At 42.8% G+C, this 18,963-nt stretch overlaps 1 protein-coding gene across 2 annotated transcripts in view; it reads left to right on the top strand.

The window, feature by feature from the left end:
• The first annotated feature begins 8,597 nt into the window (after window positions 1-8,597).
• The window catches only part of wash1 (WAS protein family homolog 1), a 28,344-nt gene continuing 17,978 nt past the window's right edge, over window positions 8,598-18,963 (top strand). Inside the window, exons 1-3 of one of the 2 annotated variants that reach the window (XM_060839846.1) lie at window positions 8,598-8,741; window positions 11,282-11,441; window positions 13,684-13,795. In XM_060839846.1, the coding sequence (XP_060695829.1) occupies window positions 11,302-11,441; window positions 13,684-13,795 (252 nt within the window). In that variant the 5' untranslated portion in view covers window positions 8,598-8,741; window positions 11,282-11,301. Of the gene's footprint in view, window positions 8,742-9,934; window positions 10,032-11,281; window positions 11,442-13,683; window positions 13,796-18,963 lie in introns of those variants that run through there. The other variant, XM_060839847.1, reaches the window with a different exon arrangement.

Here is an 18,963-nt window from a genome sequence, read left to right on the forward strand (position 1 = left end):
GGACATCTGAATTGGTCAGGCAGAAGTCAATTTTGGAGTATTAGAGTGGAGTACAACTATGAAAAATCCCAAGGAGGAAGACATTTTTGACTGAACAAAACATTTTTAAAAATCTAAAATGGAGGATTGTGTTTTCAAATTTCCAACAGTGGAAGATGCCAGGAAGAAAAGGCTTCTTGTTTTGAGTGATGCTTCTTATGCAAATCTCTGTGATGGACACTCAAGTGTAGAAGGGATTATAATTGTTTTTTTTCAAGAAAAGGAGGTAAATTTTGCCTTTCTGCTTGGGCTGCTGAAAAGATCAGAGGACTAATAACAAGTACTTTAACAGCAGAAACTGTCATTCATGGTGAGGTGTTAGAAATCGCATTTTTCTTGGCAAAAACATTGGAAAAAATTCTAAAAAGGGCTTCAGCAGCAAAACCCATTGAGTGCTATGTTAATAAAAGGTCACTTTGGGAGAAGATACACTTAAAGAAATGAGAAAAGGATGGATATTGCAAGTTTAAAACAGAAGCTGGTGAACTAAGTAATCTCAAAATTGAAATTGGTAGATGGTATCAGCGATCTGATTCTTTTACAAATAAACAAGCTCCAAGAAACTGTTGAACATATTCAAAAATGATGCTTGAAGCTGTTATATACAAAGAAACCAAAAAAATATAAAATGTAATTTTGTACATTCCATTTTGTTTGTATTTTTATTATACATTTAAAAATGTAAAAAGGGAATCTCTTTGTCACATAATAAGATCTGAAGGAGAGCCTGAGCTGTAATGGGATGAAATAACTCATGATGAATATATTAATTAAGAGTTAATTGAGTGAGAATTTGTGTGAATTTAGGGAATTAATAATCAATGATACGTGAGTTTTATGGAGTGTAGTTAACTGAAATACAGCTCTCATTAAAAGTGTGCATTTGGACTCAAAATCACTGATCTCTTCATATACTGTATAACACATGATCCTCCCATGATGGACCCCTCAACAGTAGAGCTACTAGATCTTCAGTGAGCTTTCATTTGCCAGTTTTATTACTGGTAACTCACTATTTGGAATGCAATGATGCTCAACCATGAACATGGTTCAATCCTCCAAAACTTTAATCAAGTAACTGAAAGAGGGGAACAACGAAGCATACAGTGGCAGACAGGGAAGGAGTGGAAGAGGAGCATCAGAGACAAGGAGCTGGGAGGAACTGGAGGAGTGTTAGGGTAGTAGTGAATGGGAAGCAATGGAGGTGAGGTGTGGCATGGGAGGAGGTGCAGAGGTGTGGGGAGACACAAAGAAGTGGAGCACCGAGAGAGAGAGAGAGAGATGGAGGCACATACACAAAATTCACAGGTGACAGAGGAGAAACTAGGTAGGGCAGAGGATGTACAGGGAAAAAGTTGGATTTCTGAGCTTTTGTTAATAGCATTGTTTCAGTCACTTAGGTTTTTTCACCAGATAATGGTGGACGCTATCAGACAGGAGTTGGGAAGTATAGATTGGGAGCAATTGTTCTACAGAAAGGGCACAGCAGACATGTAGAGACTATTTAAGGAGCAGTAGTTGTGAGTGATGCACAAATTTGTTCCTCTGAGGCAGGTAAGAAGGGGTAAGATTAAGGAACCTTGGATGATGAGAACAGAGGAACTTCTTGTCAAAAGGAAGAAGATGTAAGGTGGAGGAGGCAAGGATCTAGCACAGCTTTAGAGGATTACAGGCTTGCTAGAAAGGAGCTCAGAAATGGACTGAGGAGGGCCAGGAGGGAGCATGAAAAAGGCTTGGCAAGAAGGATTAGGGAGAACCCAAAGGCATTTTACTCACACGTGAGAAATAAGAAAATGATCAGAGAGAAGGGTAGCGATTAGGGATAGTGGAGGGAACTTGTACGTGGAGTCTAAGCAGAAAGGGGTAGCCCTAAATGAGTTTTTTGCTTCGGTTTTCACTAAGGACAGGGAACTTATTATAAATAAAAACTTAGAGGAGCTGGGTTACAGTCTTGACCAGATCAAGATTGATGAAGCTAATGTGCTAGAAATTTTGGAAAACATTAAGATTGATAAGTCCCCAGAGCCAGACCGGATTTATCCTAGGCTGCTCCGGGAAGTGAGAAAGGAGGTTGCTAAGCCACTGCCGAGGATATTTGCCTCCTCATTCTCCACGAGAGCTGTACTGGAGGATTGGAAGGAGGCAAATGTTGTTCCTCTTTTCAAGAAGAGTAATAGGGAAATTCCTGGCAATTACAGACAAGTTAGTCTTATGTCTGTGGTCAGCAAAGTTTTGGAAAGAATTCTGAGGGATAGGATTTATGACTATTTGGCAAAACATAGTGTGATTAAAGCCAGTCAGCATGGCTTTGTGAGGGGCAGGTCATGCCTCACAAACCTTATTGAGTTCTTTGAGGAGGTGACAAGGCAGGTCGATAAAGGTCGAGCAGTGGGTGTGGTGTATATGGATTTCAGCAAGGCATTTGATAAGGTTCCCCCTGGTAGACTCATTCATAAAGTCAGGAAGTATGAGATATTGGGAGAGTTGGCTATCTGAATTCAGAATTGGTTGGCTGACAGAAGGCAGAGAGTGGTTGTAGATGGAAAGTATTCTGCCTGGAGGACGTGTTGAGTGGGGTCCCGCAGGGCTCTGTTCTTGGGCCTCTGCTCTTTGTAGTTTTTATAAATAACTTGGATGAGGAGGTTCAGGGGTGAGTTAGTAAACTTGCAGATGACACAAAGGTTGGAGGTGTCATCGATAGAACAGAGAGCTACCGCAGGCTGCAGTGTGACATAGACAGGATATAGAGCTGGGCTGAGAAATGGCAGATGGAGTTCAACCTGGATAAATGCGAAGTGATGCATTTTAGAAGGTCGAACTCGAATGCTGAATATAGAATTAAAGACAGGATTCTTGGCAGTGTGGAGGAACAGAGAGATCTGGGTGTGCAAGTACATAAATCCCTCAAAGTTGCCACCCAATTGGATAGGGTTGTTAAGAAAGCATATGGTGTTTTGGCTTTCATTAACAGGGGGATAACAGCCGCGAGGTTTTGCTGCAGCTCCACAAGTCCCTGGTGAGACCACACTTAGAATGTTGTGTCCAGTTCTGGTCAGCCAACTATAGAAAAAATACAGATGCTTTGGAGAGGGTGCAAAGAAGGTCTACGAGGATGCTGCCTGGACTGGAGGGCTTGTCTTATGAACAGAGATTGACTAAGCTCAGACTTTTCTCTCTGGAGAGAAGGAGGAAGAGAGGTGACCTGACCGAGGTATACAAGGGAATGAGACAAAGTTAAAAATCACACAACACCAGGTTATAGTCCAACAGGTTTAATTGGAAGCACATGAGCTTTCGGAGCTTAGTGTGCTTCCAATTAAACCTGTTGGACTATAACCCGGTGTTGTGTGATTTTTAACTTTGTACACCCCAGTCCAACACCAGCATCTCCAAATTAAGGGAATGAGAGGAATGGATAGAGTCAATAGCCAGAGACAGGACAGAATTGACTGGCACGAAGAGTCATAGTTTTAAGATATTAGGAGGAAGGGATAGAGGGGATGTCAGAGGAAGGTTCTTTACACAGAGAGTTGTGAATGCCTGGAATGTGTTACCAGCGGTGGTGGTGGAAGTCATTAGGGACATTTAAGCGACTGCTGGACATGCACATGGATAGCAGTGAATTGAGGGGTGCGTAGATTAAGTTATTTTATTTTACATTAGGATTAATCCTCAGCACAACATCGTGGGCCAAAGGGCCTGTTCTGTGCTGTACATTTCTATGTTCTATGTTCAGATTTTCAGCTGTGGCTGGTTTTCCTCAGGGCAGGGCCCTTAGCAACACTAATGGACTGCTGTCAGAAGCAATACTCATGAGGAATCATTTCACAAACCCAAATCTGCTGAATTACACGAGTCTTGTGAACAACCATCACTCGCATATGCCACCTCCTCCCCAACCAACACCCCCCCCCCACCCCCCACCCACACCCCTGTCAAATAATATGTTCTCTTTCACTATCAAACAAATCAATATATGACTTATGATTGAGCAATGAAAAATAGGCAAGCTAGTAAAGAGCCAAAAAGAAGAACAATATGTGAATGCTTTAACTAAAACTCCACAAAGTTAACCTCAGGAGTGGGGCTGATTTGACATCGAAATGGAGATTTATATAGTGAAGCAACAGCATAACTAAGAGTCTAAATTAAATATTCAATTAATATTTTCTATCTATCTTTACCAAGGAAGAAGATGCCACTGAGGCTATGATGACAGAGGAGGAAGTTCAGTCACCAGAGGGATTTTAAGTTGATAATAAAGTAGTATTGTGACAAAGCAACAGGACTGGATAAGATGCTTCCACGGATACTCACAGAAGTGAGAATGGAAATGTCAGATGTACTAATATTAATTTTTAAGTCTTCATCAGACCTAAGGATGTTACCAGAAGACTGCAGAATTGCAAACACTATTCTATTGTTCAAAAACAGACATAAGGATAATTCAAGTCATTACAGACTTGTCAGTTTGATTCCAGTGGTTAGGAACCTCCTGGAAACAATAATAATGGATAGAATTAACAGTCACATGGAAATATACAGGCTGATTGAGGAGTGCCAGCATGGATTTCTGATAAAAAGTTATGACTAACTTACATCCTGGAGTTTTTTGAAGAGGTAGCAGCACTAATGGACGACCATGTGATGCACATGAACTTCCAGAAACTAGTTGATACAATATCATACAACAGACTTGTGAGCAAAGTTGGAAATCATGGAATAGAAAGAACAGTAGCAACCTGATACAAATCAGCTGAGTGACAGGAAGAAAGAGTAATAGTTAACGGATGATAGTTGGGCGTGGAGATAGTTTGTAATGGAGATCCCCAAGCCTCAATGTTGGAATGCTGTAATTCCCAACATCTACAAATGATCTGGATCTTGATATGATGGGTGCAATTTGAAAACCTGCAGGCGATACAAACTGTGAGGTGGCCAGTAAGCAACTTCAAAAGAAGAGGGGCAAGTTGGTGGAGTAGGCAGAAGGAAGGCAGCTAATGTTCACTAAGGAGATCGGTGATGTGATACATTTTGGCAAAAAATCCTGTAGAAACAATATAAAGGGCATAACTCTAAAGTGGGAACAGAAGCAGGGGGACCTCTGTCTCAACACATAAATTATTAAAAGTGGCAAGATAGGCTGAAAGCATGGTTAACAATGCATACAGTACCTCTCATGTTATTTATAGGACATAGAGCACAACAGCAGCACAGTTACATTGAACTTATGTAAGATACTAAACATTGCTTAAAGGATATAGAAAGATGAAGTTCTTTGGCTTGCACTCATCAGAACCATGACACAGAAACAGACTTGAGCCATGGGACACTATGTTATACAGCATGCAATGAGGGTGCTGATTAGTTTTCTTGTAGATATGTGTGTCATTGCCCTTGAACCTCTTGTTTAAAAAAGGATAGAGTTATCTTTGGGTCCAGTCAATAGTTATCCTCCATTCCTGAAGAAAGGCTTATGCCCGAAACATCGATTCTCCTGTTCCTTTGATGCTGCCTTACCTGCTGCGCTTTTCCAGCAACACATTTTTAAGCTTTGATCTCCAACATCGGCAGTCCTCACTTTCTCCTAATAGTTATCCTCCAGTCAAAATCAAAATAAAAATAGCTTACATGGTCATTATCACATCACTGTTTGTAGCAGCTACCTGAGCGCATATTAACTACTGAATTTTCATTTAATAGTGACCTGTACTTCGAAGTTATAATGTGCTGTGAGATGACTACTGGTCATGACTGTCATCTACATGCAAGTAAATTGAAACATTGGCAGGAGTAGTCTATAGGAGAAAGTGAGGACTGCAGATGCTGGGGATCAGAGTTGAAACTGTGATGCTGGAAAAGCTGGCAGCATCCGAGGAGCAGGAGAATTGACGTTTCAGGCAAGAGCCCTGCATCAGTAGTCTATAGGCCTCTTAAAAGTAGCTATACATTGGCATACAGAATAACCCAGGAGATAATGAGGGCATATAAAAAAGGCAGTACATTAATCTTCATGTAGATTGGGATAGTCAGATTGGTAGAGATAATCACGAGGAAGAGTTTATATGGAATATTCAGGACAATCAGGCATTAGGCTTTTTGGATTGGTAATGTGCAAAGAAGTAGGTTTAATAAATGATGTCAGAGTAAACGCTCCCTTCTTTTATCATTAACCATATTGTGGTAGAATTTAACATTAAGTTTGAGAGAGAGGAACTTGGGTTAAAAACAACTGTGCTAAACTTAATAAGGGCAATTTAAAAAGAACAAGGGTAGAACTGGTTTGAATGGACTGGGAAAGGAGTCTAACAGCAAAGATGGATAAACTACAATAGATTAGATTACTTACAGTGTGGAAACAGGCCCTTCGGCCCAACAAGTACACACCGACCCACCGAAGCACAACCCACCCATACCCCTACATTTACCCTTTACCTAACACTACAGGCAATTTAGCATGGCCAATTCACCTGACCCGCACATCTTTGGACTGTGGGAGGAAACCGGAGCACTCGGAGGAAACCCACGCAGACACGGGGAGAACGTGCAAACTCCACACAGTCAGTTGCCTGAGTCGGGAATTGAACCCGGGTCTCAGGCGCTGTGAGACAGCAGTGCTAACCACTGTGCCACCGTGCCGCCCTCAGACATTAAAGAGAGTAGTTCAGGCTCACAACAAAGATGTATCTCAATGAGGGTAAAAGACTCTAGGAAGGGGATAAGCCAACCATGGTTAACCAGGAAGGTTAAGGAGAGCATTAACTTGAAAGTAAAATTTAAAATGTGGCAGTAAGCCAGGGGATTGGGAAAAACAACCAACAAAAGTAAAGAGGAAAAAGATAAACTTTGAATGTAAACTTGTTAGGAATATCAAGATGGGCAGCAAAAGCTTCTCTAAATATATAAAAAGGAAGAGAGATGCCAAAGTTAACATAGTGCCCTTGGAGAATGAGGCTGGGGAAATAATAATAGGGACCCAGGAGAGGTCAGAAGAGTTTAATAAGTATTTTGCATCAATCTTCATGATAGAAGGCACTAACAGCATTGCAAAATTACTAAATAGTCAAAGGAAAAAAAGTGGAGAGGAAATAAATACAGTAAATATGACTAGAGAAATAGTATGAAGGAAACTAATGGGATTAAATATTGACAAGTCACTTGGACCTGATGGGTGGCATCCTAGGATATTGAAAGAAATAGTGGATACACTAGTAGCAATCTTTAAAGAAACCTTACATTCTAGGAAAGTCCCAAGGATTATGAAACTGCCAACGTAACAGCTAAACTTAAAAAGGGAATGAGACACAAACAGCTAACTATAGGCTAGTTAGCTTGAAATATAACATGACTTCGGAAGGAAAAATAGTGGAGCTAAATATTAGTTAAATGGAGAGGCTAAAGGAAGCTACAGAACAAAGGAAATTGGATGTCCTTGGGCATAAATAAGAATAATATAGAATTCAAATTCAACAGGTAATCAGGAAAATAAGGGGAAAATGGTTTCTATTTCAAAGGAAATACAATCTAAAAACAGGGAATTCTTGTTAAAATAATAGGCCATTATCAGACAACAATTGGGGAATATTGTAAATCGTTTTGGGCTTCTTATCTAAGGAATTGGAGACTGTCCAGAGAAGGTTCACTAGGCCGATATCAGCTATAGAGGGCCTGTCTTATGAGGAGTGGTTGAGTAGGTTGGGCCTGTAGTGCTTGGAGTGTAGAAGAATGAAATTCTTAGGAGACTTGACAGGTAAAGTCACCGGAAGAATCTTAAAGTAGGGTTTCTCCCAGTTAGGACAAAGATGAGAAATGCATTCTGTCAAGGGATAGGGAATCTGTGGAATTCTTTACCTTTGGCTACTGAGGCTGGGTCATTAAGTATATTCAAAGCTTAGACAGTCAGCTTTTTAATCAGTAGAGGGAATCAAGGACGATAAGGAAAAGGCAGAAAAGTGGAATTGAGAGTGATCGGATCAGGTATGATCTCATTGAATGGCAAAGCAGATTACATCAGCTAAATGGCCCAATTCTGCTCCTCTATCTTTTGGCTTTACTGTTATTCTACACAGTTTGTAGTTGTGTACAATCACAGGGAGCAACTGAAAAGACAACCAGATAACTGAGAGAAAAATAGGGGCTAACTCCGTAAAGTGAAATGAAGGGCAGTTAGTACGCAGGAATGTAAACACACCGGGTTTTGACTTGTAGCACTGCCTGAGTCAAAGGGCCTGGGTTCAAGTCCATGTCTGAACAGGCTGATGACAAGTAATTACGAACACGCTGGGGGCGGGGCTTTGCGGTGGGCGTGGCGTGTTGTGATGGGTGCGGCTTGCTGTGGTGGGAGTGGCTTGTTGTGATGGGCGCGGCTTGCTGTGGTGGGCGTGGCTGGTTGTGATGGGAGCGGCTTGCTGTGGTGGGCGTGCCTGGTTGTGATGGGAGAGGCTTGCTGTGGTGGGCGTGGCTGGTTGTGATGGGAGCGGCTTGCTGTGGTGGGCGTGCCTGGTTGTGATGGGAGAGGCTTGCTGTGGCGGGCGTGGCCTACGTTGATGGGCGGGGTTGGTAGCGCTCGTGTGGAAATACGCATGTGCATATATCGTCGTTGATGCGCAAGCGCCAATGTCTGCCTGTAACTGTTAGGGCTTAAAACTTGTATCATGGAATAGGAGGTTTGTGTTTGAACAGTGAAGAATGAAAACATGAAGGTAGAGTATTAGAAGACGAAATTGGTGTTAATTAATTAGTTGCTTTATTCGGGAGTTTCGCAAACAGTGGTCAGTATGCACATGCGTAAATCACCGGTGTGCTGTGCGCATGCGTGGGCCGAGGTCCCCTGACAAGGGAAATGCAACAGTTTGTTTTTTAAGCTGGAAGCAGCTTCAGCCACCTACAGAGACTGGGAGACACAGCTTCAGCCACCTACAGAGACTGGGAGACACAGCTTCAGCCACCTACAGAGACTGGGAGACACAGCTTCACCCACCTACAGAGACTGGGAGACACAGCTTCAGCCACCTACAGAGACTGGGGGACACAGCTTCAGCCACCTACAGAGACTGGGGGACACAGCTTCAGCCACCTACAGAGACTGGGAGACACAGCTTCAGCCACCTACAGAGACTGGGAGACACCGCTTCAGCCACCTACAGAGACTGGGAGACACAGCTTCAGCCACCTACAGAGACCGGGGGACACCGCTTCAGCCACCTACAGAGACTGGGGGGACACCGCTTCAGCCACCTACAGAGACTGGGGGGACACCGCTTCAGCCACCTACAGGGACTGGGGGACACCGCTTCAGCCACCTACAGGGACTGGGGGACACCGCTTCAGCCACCTACAGGGACTGGGGGACACCGCTTCAGCCACCTACAGGGACTGGGGGGACACCGCTTCAGCCACCTACAGGGACTGGGGGACACCGCTTCAGCCACCTACAGGGACTGGGGGACACCGCTTCAGCCACCTACAGGGACTGGGGGACACCGCTTCAGCCACCTACAGGGACTGGGGGACACCGCTTCAGCCACCTACAGGGACTGGGGGACACCGCTTCAGCCACCTACAGGGACTGGGGGACACCGCTTCAGCCACCTACAGGGACTGGGGGACACCGCTTCAGCCACCTACAGGGACTGGGGGACACCGCTTCAGCCACCTACAGGGACTGGGGGACACCGCTTCAGCCACCTACAGGGACTGGGGGACACCGCTTCAGCCACCTACAGGGACTGGGGGACACCGCTTCAGCCACCTACAGGGACTGGGGGACACCGCTTCAGCCACCTACAGGGACTGGGGGACACCGCTTCAGCCACCTACAGGGACTGGGGGACACCGCTTCAGCCACCTACAGGGACTGGGGGACACCGCTTCAGCCACCTACAGGGACTGGGGGACACCGCTTCAGCCACCTACAGGGACTGGGGGACACCGCTTCAGCCACCTACAGGGACTGGGGGACACCGCTTCAATTGTTTATAGAGGCTGGGGAGGTGAGAGCTGGCTGGACATAGCTTCAGCTGTCTACAAGATACCAGTAAACCTTGGGGTTCATGGTTCTTGAGCATCTTTTCTTTATGGTCAACATAACCTTTATCTGTTTACTCATTCTCAGACATGATCAAAGTATGTCCAGTTAACCCATAAAGGTCAATACTAAGTGGTGTTCAAAGGGAAGTAACTTGCATTAATTAGAAATAGTTAATATATTGTTTTCAAAACAGTTAAGTATCTCTAATTCAATTAGAGATTCAGATCTCCTATAAAACATGGGTTGTAGTCTGATTGAGTTCATGTGGCCTTTTAAATTTGTACTCTGCATCTGTTTGCAAATGCATGATAAGAGCAAATTACTGCAGATGCTGGAATCTGTGCTGAAAACAACAAATGCTGGAGATCATAGCAGGTCAGGCAGCATCCATGAGGGAGAGCAAGCTAATGTTTTGAGTCTAGATGACTTTTCTTCAAAGCTGGAAGGGGCAGCATTTATGCTATAGTTGGTGGTGGCGTGTAATGTGCTGGTGGAGAAAATATGATGATGGTTCAGATGAATGGGAGAATGGCAGAACAATGGTAACTAACTGCCAGACTTGAAAGAGAAGACAGGCCTATTGGGGTGGGGGTAGGGGGAGAGAGGATATGGTGACAGATACAAAGTAAAGCTAAAAGGAAGGGAAGAAATGGGAGTTGAACTCTATATTAAGTCCAGAAGGCTGTAAAGTGCCTAGACTGAAGATGAGATGTTGTTCCTCCAACTTGTGTTGTGAGGAGCACTGCAGCATGCTGAGGAGAGGCAAGTGGGCATGCTAGCAGGACTCTGTGTTGAAATGACCAGCTATGGGAAGGTCAGGATCATGCTTGTGCACAGACTGGAGGTGTTCTCCAGTCACCCTGTCTGTGTTTGGTTTCTCAAATGTAGATTAGGCCAAATTGGGTGCAACAAGTACAATACACAAGATTGGGGGAGGTACAGGTAGAATGCTGCTTCACCCAGAAAGACTGTTTAGGCTCTCGGATGGTGAGCAGGGATGATCTGAAAGGGCAGGTGTTGCACCTTCTGCAGTTACGTTGGAAGGTGCTGTGGGAAATGCAGTTTGTGTTTTTAGTCGTGGAATGGACTAGGGTGTCCCGAGGGAGCAATCCCTGTGAAATGCCTTATATTCTGCTAATCAGTTTTTCAGTGAAAGATTGTCATTAGTTCCTGTGAAAAGTAAATTTTAATCATCGCTGCCTTTTTTTCCAGTTTACCCACATTGAATTAAAATGATGCAAAAGTACTTCACTGAAGGGCAGGTATACACCGTTCCAATCATCCAACCAGACTTGCGACGTGAAGAAGCCATTCACCAGATCAGTGATGCTCTTCTATATCTCCAGAAAATCTCCAATGATGTTTTCACTAGGTATGGAGCATAACGGACATGAATTTTGAGAAATTTAAATATTGAGCAGCAGTGTTTAATTCTGTAATTGTCTGAGTACTGTCATTCTCAAGAATTAACAAAAGTTTATAAGTTCAAAATGAAGCACAGAATACTTGAAAAAGGAAGTCCATATTAATCTATTTAATAACTTGCACATGTAAGCCCTTCTTCTTTCAAGATAATGTCTCGAAGCATGTGATAGGAAATGAATTGCAAAAACTAAAAATGGAAGTGATCAAAGTGAAGGGTTTAAGGAGGTTTTTAAAGACCAAGGAGGAGTAAGGCAGGTTTATTTATAGAGGGAGTTCCAGAGAATGAAGGAGAGTAGATTGTGCAGTCTTTACAGAGGTAGATCTAATGTGTGAAATGCGTGGGCAAAGTAAGCGATGAAGCCTAATATTGAGAAACAAGAGTAAGAGAACTGGAGTTATGCTTTTGATCCTCCTTTGGCTTGTTGCACATATTATGTTGCAAACTTCTCTAGAAGGCTGGAACTATAGTAAATGCAAATAAATCCATTAAATGAAAATGTGGATGTGCTGTGTAGTTGTTTGTCTTATGGTGTGCCTTCATCCTGAAAAAGATGGGAGCCACTGCGGTGGACTGATCCTGTATGGTACAACTGTCTTAGAGGTCGAATGGGTTGGACCTGTACTCATTGGAGTTTAAATAAATGAGGGGTGACCATATTGAAGCATACAAAATTCTTAGGACACTAACAGGTTAGATGCAGAAAGGTGTTTTTCCTGTTGAGAGATTCTGTGATTAGAGGGCATAATGGATATTAATGGAAATGTAGTCAAAGGTTTCATTCGTATCAGTGGACCAGTATAGGATTGGTTCCTATAGCTCTCAAGTACTGGCTTGGACAAATGTTGCCCACTGACCTACCTATATAACATGCAACTTGGATGTAACAATGATGCCATTGATTATGTAAATTAGACACTCTTACATTCTTCTAACATCACTGTATCAATCCTATTCCTAATCAGAATATAACTTTTACATTTTAGCAAAACAAAGTATCAGCTTACCATCAGCGTCACTGGCCCAGATCTTTGCTCTCTAGATTGCTGGAGACCAGATTTACAATCCAATGTGTGACAGTGACCTGTGGAAGTCTCCAGGTCTCTGCAAATGGCTTTGACTGTGTTAGTCTCCTTCAGGCCATTACTGGGTTCTTAACCAGAATACATAGGCAGATCAAACTGTAGTCTGACCTCTGGATAACTATAGGATACACTATAGTTATCCAGAGGCCCAACAGTTTGTCTACGCCCTTAACTTGACAACCTAATTCACCCTCCACCAAAACCATATCTGATGATATCCCACCATCTGACTATTCCCAAATTGATCCAACTGCCCCTCTTGACCACAATGACCCCTACAGCACTTTAGTCCCATCACCTTCGACATGACTAACCCCAAACCAATTATACACACTACTCATTCATGCACTTCCTTATTCACACTGGAACTTTAATTTGACCTTGTGGCAGCTTGTACCATGGACAAGGGACTGCCCTAGTGCTACAGTGAAGCTGTCATATTTATTTTGCATCTCTGGAGAGACTGGGCTCAAAAAACCCAGCCAGAGATGCAGAGCTACATCAGAGTGGGGATAGATTTGAGTGAAGTGGCAATCTGATGATTGTTATTCTGGAATGATGTAGGCTAATGTGTTTGGTCCATGTTTTATTATTTCATCTTGATAATATCACTTTATAGCTTCCATTTGGCCTTATAGACAATACTATTTAGTCTTGCACTAATTCCCATTCTAATTCTGTTCCATCAAACCAATGATGTTTGGAGCCACTTTCAAAGACTCTTAACCCTTACTCTGTTTTGCTCTTCTAACCAATAATGAATCTGTTTTCTACCCTCCCTTTTAATTGCATACACCCTAACTGAGTGGTGGCAAAAAGTAAAGAAGTGGAGACTGGTTAGCTCAGTTGGCTGGGGTGCCATGCAGGGTTCAATTCCCACACTGGCTGAGGTTAATATGATGAACTCTCTTTCTCAACTGCTTCCCCTCACCTGAGGCATGGTGACCCTCCAGTAAAACCACCACTGGTTATCTGTCTAATGAGATAGCAGCCTTATGGTCTGGTAAGACAGTGGTGACTCTACCTTTCATCTTCTTGGCAAAAGTATTTTTATATTAATGCTTCATCATTTAAACAAATTTTAACAGCGTAATATCTTGTTACAGGGTTTCCCAAAACGTAGCGAGCAATCAAACTCGCTTGCAGTCCATCAATGACCGGATCAACTTGGCACAGGCTAAAATCAAGAAAATCAAAGGCAGCAAGAAAGCTACTAAAGTAAGAGTTAACTTTCCAGGACTGTTTTGGTGTGTGCAGTTCTGGACCGTTTCTGCATAGTGTGTGAATTCAAAACAGAGTTCCTTCTTTGTGACACTGGCCCTGTTTTTTTCCAAGATTTGAAGTTAAGTGATCTGACTTTGTCAATGCCAAATAGTTGCACTTCAATTTCAGTTGACTCAGGTCTTTTTCCTTGCTTTCAGCCAAAAAGCTATTTAACCTTTTGATGATTGAGGGGGAGAATGGCAATTTTTGAATTAAGTGAGAGTTGGTCTTTGCTGTAAATGTGATAGCACATGCTTCCTTTTGCCTGTAATGTTCAAAGTAGATTCTGTAACCTTGATAGTAGAGCAACTGCTAAAACGTGAGTCTCTGTCTCTTGTAAAATTTGAGTGAACAGCCTGCACCAAACAAAAGGAGAAAAGCTCAATCACACAATGTCAGCATATGTTATGGAATGGTACAGCTTACATAGAACATATAACATTACAGCGCAGTACAGGGCTGTCGACCCTCTATGTTGCGCCGACCTGTGAAAATAATCTGCCCATTTAACCTATGCCCTTACATTATTATTCATATGTATGTCCAATGCCCATTTAAATGCCCTTAACATCAACGAGTTTACTACTATTGCAGGCAATGGAGAAACTACCCCTAATATCTGACCTAATATCACCCTTCAACTTAGCCATGTGCCCTCGTATTAGCCTTCGGCATCTGAGGAAAAAAAGGCTCTCACAGTCCACCCTATCTAACCTTCTGATTATCAAATACATCTTGATTAAGTCACCTCTTAACCTTCTTCTCTCCAACAAAATCAGCCTCAGTTCCCTCAGCCTTTCCTTGTAATACCTTCCCTTCATACCAGGCAACATCCTAGTAAATCTCCCCGAACCCTTTCCAAAGCTTCCACATTCTTATAATGCAGTGGCCAGAACTGCACACAATACCCCAGATGCGGCCTTACCAGTGTCTTGTATAGCTGAAGCATGACCTCATGGCTCTGAAACTCAATCTCCCTATCAAAAAACGCCAGCACACCATTTGCTTTCTTAACAACCCTATCAACCTGGGTGGCAACTTTCAGGGATTTATGCACCAGCTCAACAAGATCTCTCTGTTCATCTACACTGCCAAGAACTTTACTATTAGCCCAGTACCCTGCATTCTTGCTATTTCTTCCAAAGTGAACTACCTCTCACCTTTCTGCATTAAGCTCCATTTTCTACTTCTCAGCCCAGCTCAGTATCATATCTATGTCCCTCTGTAATCCACAACATCCTTTGGCACTATCCACAACATTGCCTACCTTAGTGTCATCTGCAAATTTACTAATCCATTCTTCAATGCCTATATCCAGATCATTTTATAAAAATGACAAACAACAGTGGCCCCCAAACAGATCCTTGCGACACACCACTGGTAACTGAGTTTCAGGATGAACGTTTACCTTCACCCACCACCCTCTGTCTTCTTTCAGCTAGCCAATTTCTGATCCAAACTGCTAAAACACTTTCAATCCTGAAACTTCTCATTTGTACAATAGCCTACCATGTGGAACCTTATCAAACGCCTTACTGAAGTCCATGTACACCACATCAACCTCTTTACCTTCATCCACCTGTTTTGGCACCTTCTCAACGAACTCAATAAAGTTAGTGAGGCACAACCTACCCTTAACAAAACCGTGTTGACTATCCTTAATCAAATTATTCCTGTCTAGATGATTATAAATCCTATCACTTGTAATCTTTTCCAAGATTTGGAGATGCTGGTGTTGGACTGGAATGATCAAAGTTAAAAATCACACAACACCAGATTATAGTCCAACAGGTTTATTGGAAGCACTAGCTTTTGGAGTGCTGCTCCTTCATCCTTGTGGAGTATAAGAATGTAAGATACTCTTAAATTGTGTCCTACGATTTTATACTCCACAACCCCACCTGATGAAGGAGCAGCGCTCTGAAAGCTAGTGCTTCTAATTAAATCTGTTGGATTATAAGCTGGTGTTGTATGTTTTATTTTCCAACACCTTACCAAAACCGAAGTAAGGCTCACTGGCTTATAATTGCTAGAGTTGTCCTGTCTCCCCTTCTTAAATGAGGGAATGACATTTGCTACCTCCAGTCTTCTGGCACTACTGTTGACAGTGATGACATAAAAATTGAAGCCAAAGGCTCTGCAGTCTCCTCCCTGGCTTGCCAGATAATCTGAGGATAAATACCATCCAGCCCCGGTGTCTTATCTGTATTCACATCTTCCAAAATTGCTAAAACCTCCTCTTTGTCAACCTCCATCCCATCTAATCTTGTAGCCTGTGTCTCCCTATTCTCACTAACATTTTCCAATGTGATTACTGAACAAAAATATTGATTAGGCACTACCTCTACGTCCTCAGATTCCCCACACAAATTTCCTCTACTATCTTAGATTAAAGGTTAATCATACACTAGTCATTCTTTTATTCCTGATATACTATAGAAGGCCTTGGGGTATTCCTTGATCCTATCCGCCAACAACTTCTCATGTCCCTTCCTGGCTCTTGCCCTCTCTTTAGATCTTTTCTGGCTAACTTATAACTCTCCAGCCTCCTATCTGAGCCTTCATGCCTCACCCTCACATAAGCCTCCTTCCTCCTCTTGTTAAGAGCTTCAACTTCTTTAGGAAACCATGGCTCTCTCTTGACAACTACTTCCCTGCCTGATGAGTATCTACTTATCAAGGACCCACAGTATCTGTTGCTTGAATGAGCTCCACGTTTCAAGTCTGTCCATCCCCTGCAATTTCCTTCCCCATCCTATGCATCTTAAATCTTGCCTAATCACATTATAATTGCCTTTCCCCAGCTATACTTTTTTCCCTGCAGTATATACCTATCCCTGCCCATTGCTATTGTAAATGTAACTGAATTATGGTCACTATCGCCAAAGTGCTTATCTATCTCCAAGTCTAACATCTGGCCTGGTTCATTCCCTAGTACCAAATCCAATATGGCATCGCCCCTTGTTACAGATTAATGTTAAATTTTTGTTTGCAGGGGCATTAACAATCTTTATTATTTAGAGTCATTGAGTCACAGATGTACAGCACGGAAACAGACCCTTTGGTGCAACCCTCCAAACCCTTTCTATTCATATACCCATCCAGTTAAATATGTTGCCTTATGACAATCTTGTGAAGCACGTTACATTCACATAGATCCATATCGAGTCATAGAGATATACAGCACAGAAACACTCTTTGGTCCAACTTGCCAACTTGTCCATGCCAACCAGATCTTCCATATTAATCTAGTCCCATTTGCCAGCTTTTGGTCCACATCCCTCTAAGCCTTTACTATTCATATACCCAGCCAGATGCCTTTTAAATGTTGTAATTGTACCAGCCTCTATCACTTCCTCTGGCAGCTCATTCCACACATGCACCACCCCCGCGTGAAAAAGTTGTCCTTTAAAATCTTGACCTTCTTACATTAAACCTATGCCTTCTAGTTTTGAATTCCCCTACCTTGGGCAAAAGACCTTGGTTATTCACCCTATCCATGCCCCTCATGATTTTATAAAGCTCTATAAGTCACCTCTCAGCCTTGAACGCTCAAGGGAGAACAGACCCAATCTTCTACTCATCTCTGTATAGCTCAAAATCTCTAACTCAAGCAATATTCTTAAATCTTTTCTGAACCCTTTCAAGTTTCACAACATTCATCCTATAACAGGGAGACCAGAATTGAATGCAGTATTCTAAAAGTAGCCTAACCAGTGTCCTGTACGTGACGTCCCAACTTCTATACTTAATGCACTGACCAATGAAGGCAAGCATATCAAACCCCGCCTTTGCAGCATAATAAACACAAGTCGTTGTTGCTGTGACTGAGCCATCCACTTTAGCATAAATACTGTCATTCTTAAACTACTTTTCTACATTTTCAAAGGTTATGCTGGATCCAGCGTCTCCCGCATTTCTGGATGGTTTCCATTAGAACTTGACCTTGCGTACGTCAATATTGAATCTGATTGAGGAAGACTGAACCAGCTGGGGCTCCTTTCTCTAGAAAAGGGAGGACTTTGGGGTGACCTGACATCACTTTAAAACTCTGAAAGGGCTTGACGGAATAGGTAATCATTGGGAGATCTCAAGGAGCCAGGAATTCCCCTCGCAACATTCCAAGGACACTGCTAGCAACAAGGATAGGTGGTCAGCTTTCAGAGACTGGGAATGCAGATGGATCTGCCTGAGATTGCCCATAACCACTAAACTCCACCCCTGGGTCGTCAGCACACTACATAGACCATTCAGCCCATCACATTGACTCTCTAGAGTGCTAGTATTATAATCGGTGGTACAGCAGGGAACAGACCCTTTGGTCCAATCAGTCCCTGCCAACCATAATCCCAAACTAATCAGTTCTATTTCCCTCATTTCCATGCCCTTGCTTCAATAAGCTTGCTTCTCTCAAATGACCATCCAACGTCCTTCTGAAATCATTCGTCAGCTCTGCTTGCATGCAAATTACTCAATGAAATGCTTACGTTAATCAGAGAATGAAAAACATATGAATGCAGTGCTGTGCAGAGGTGATGTGGCAAATAGCATCAGGGCAGCTGAATGAACATTAAAGGCTGAAAGTTGGGGATCCTGAAGCGAGTCACTCACCTCCTGACTCCTCAAAGCCTGTCCACCATCTACAGGGCACAACTCAGGAGTGTGATTGAATACTCCCCACTTGCCTGATGGGTGCAGATTTAATTACACTAAAGAAGCTCGACTCCGTCCAGGACAAAGCAGCCTTGGCACCACGTCCACAAGCATACACTCTCTCCATCACTAACGCTCAGTAGCAGCAGTGTGTGCTATCAACAAGATGAACTGCCAAAATTCACCAAAGATCCTTAGAAAGCATGTTCCAAACCCACAACCACCTTCGTCTAGAAGGACAAGGGCAGCAGAAATATGAGAACTGTAGCCCCTGCAAATTCTCCTCCAAAACATTCGCCATCCTGACTTGGAAATATATTTAGCCATTAACATTTGACTTTTTGATGCAAGCTAAATGATCAGTTTTAAGCTTAAAAACGATCTGAATTTTACATATAGTCAGAGATATACAGCGCAGAAACAATCCTTTGGTCCAACTTGTCCATGCCGACCAGATATCCTAAATAAAT

This window comes from Hemiscyllium ocellatum, chromosome 19, assembly GCF_020745735.1.
Source record: "Hemiscyllium ocellatum isolate sHemOce1 chromosome 19, sHemOce1.pat.X.cur, whole genome shotgun sequence".
In the NCBI taxonomy this organism is placed as follows: Eukaryota; Metazoa; Chordata; class Chondrichthyes; order Orectolobiformes; family Hemiscylliidae; genus Hemiscyllium; species Hemiscyllium ocellatum.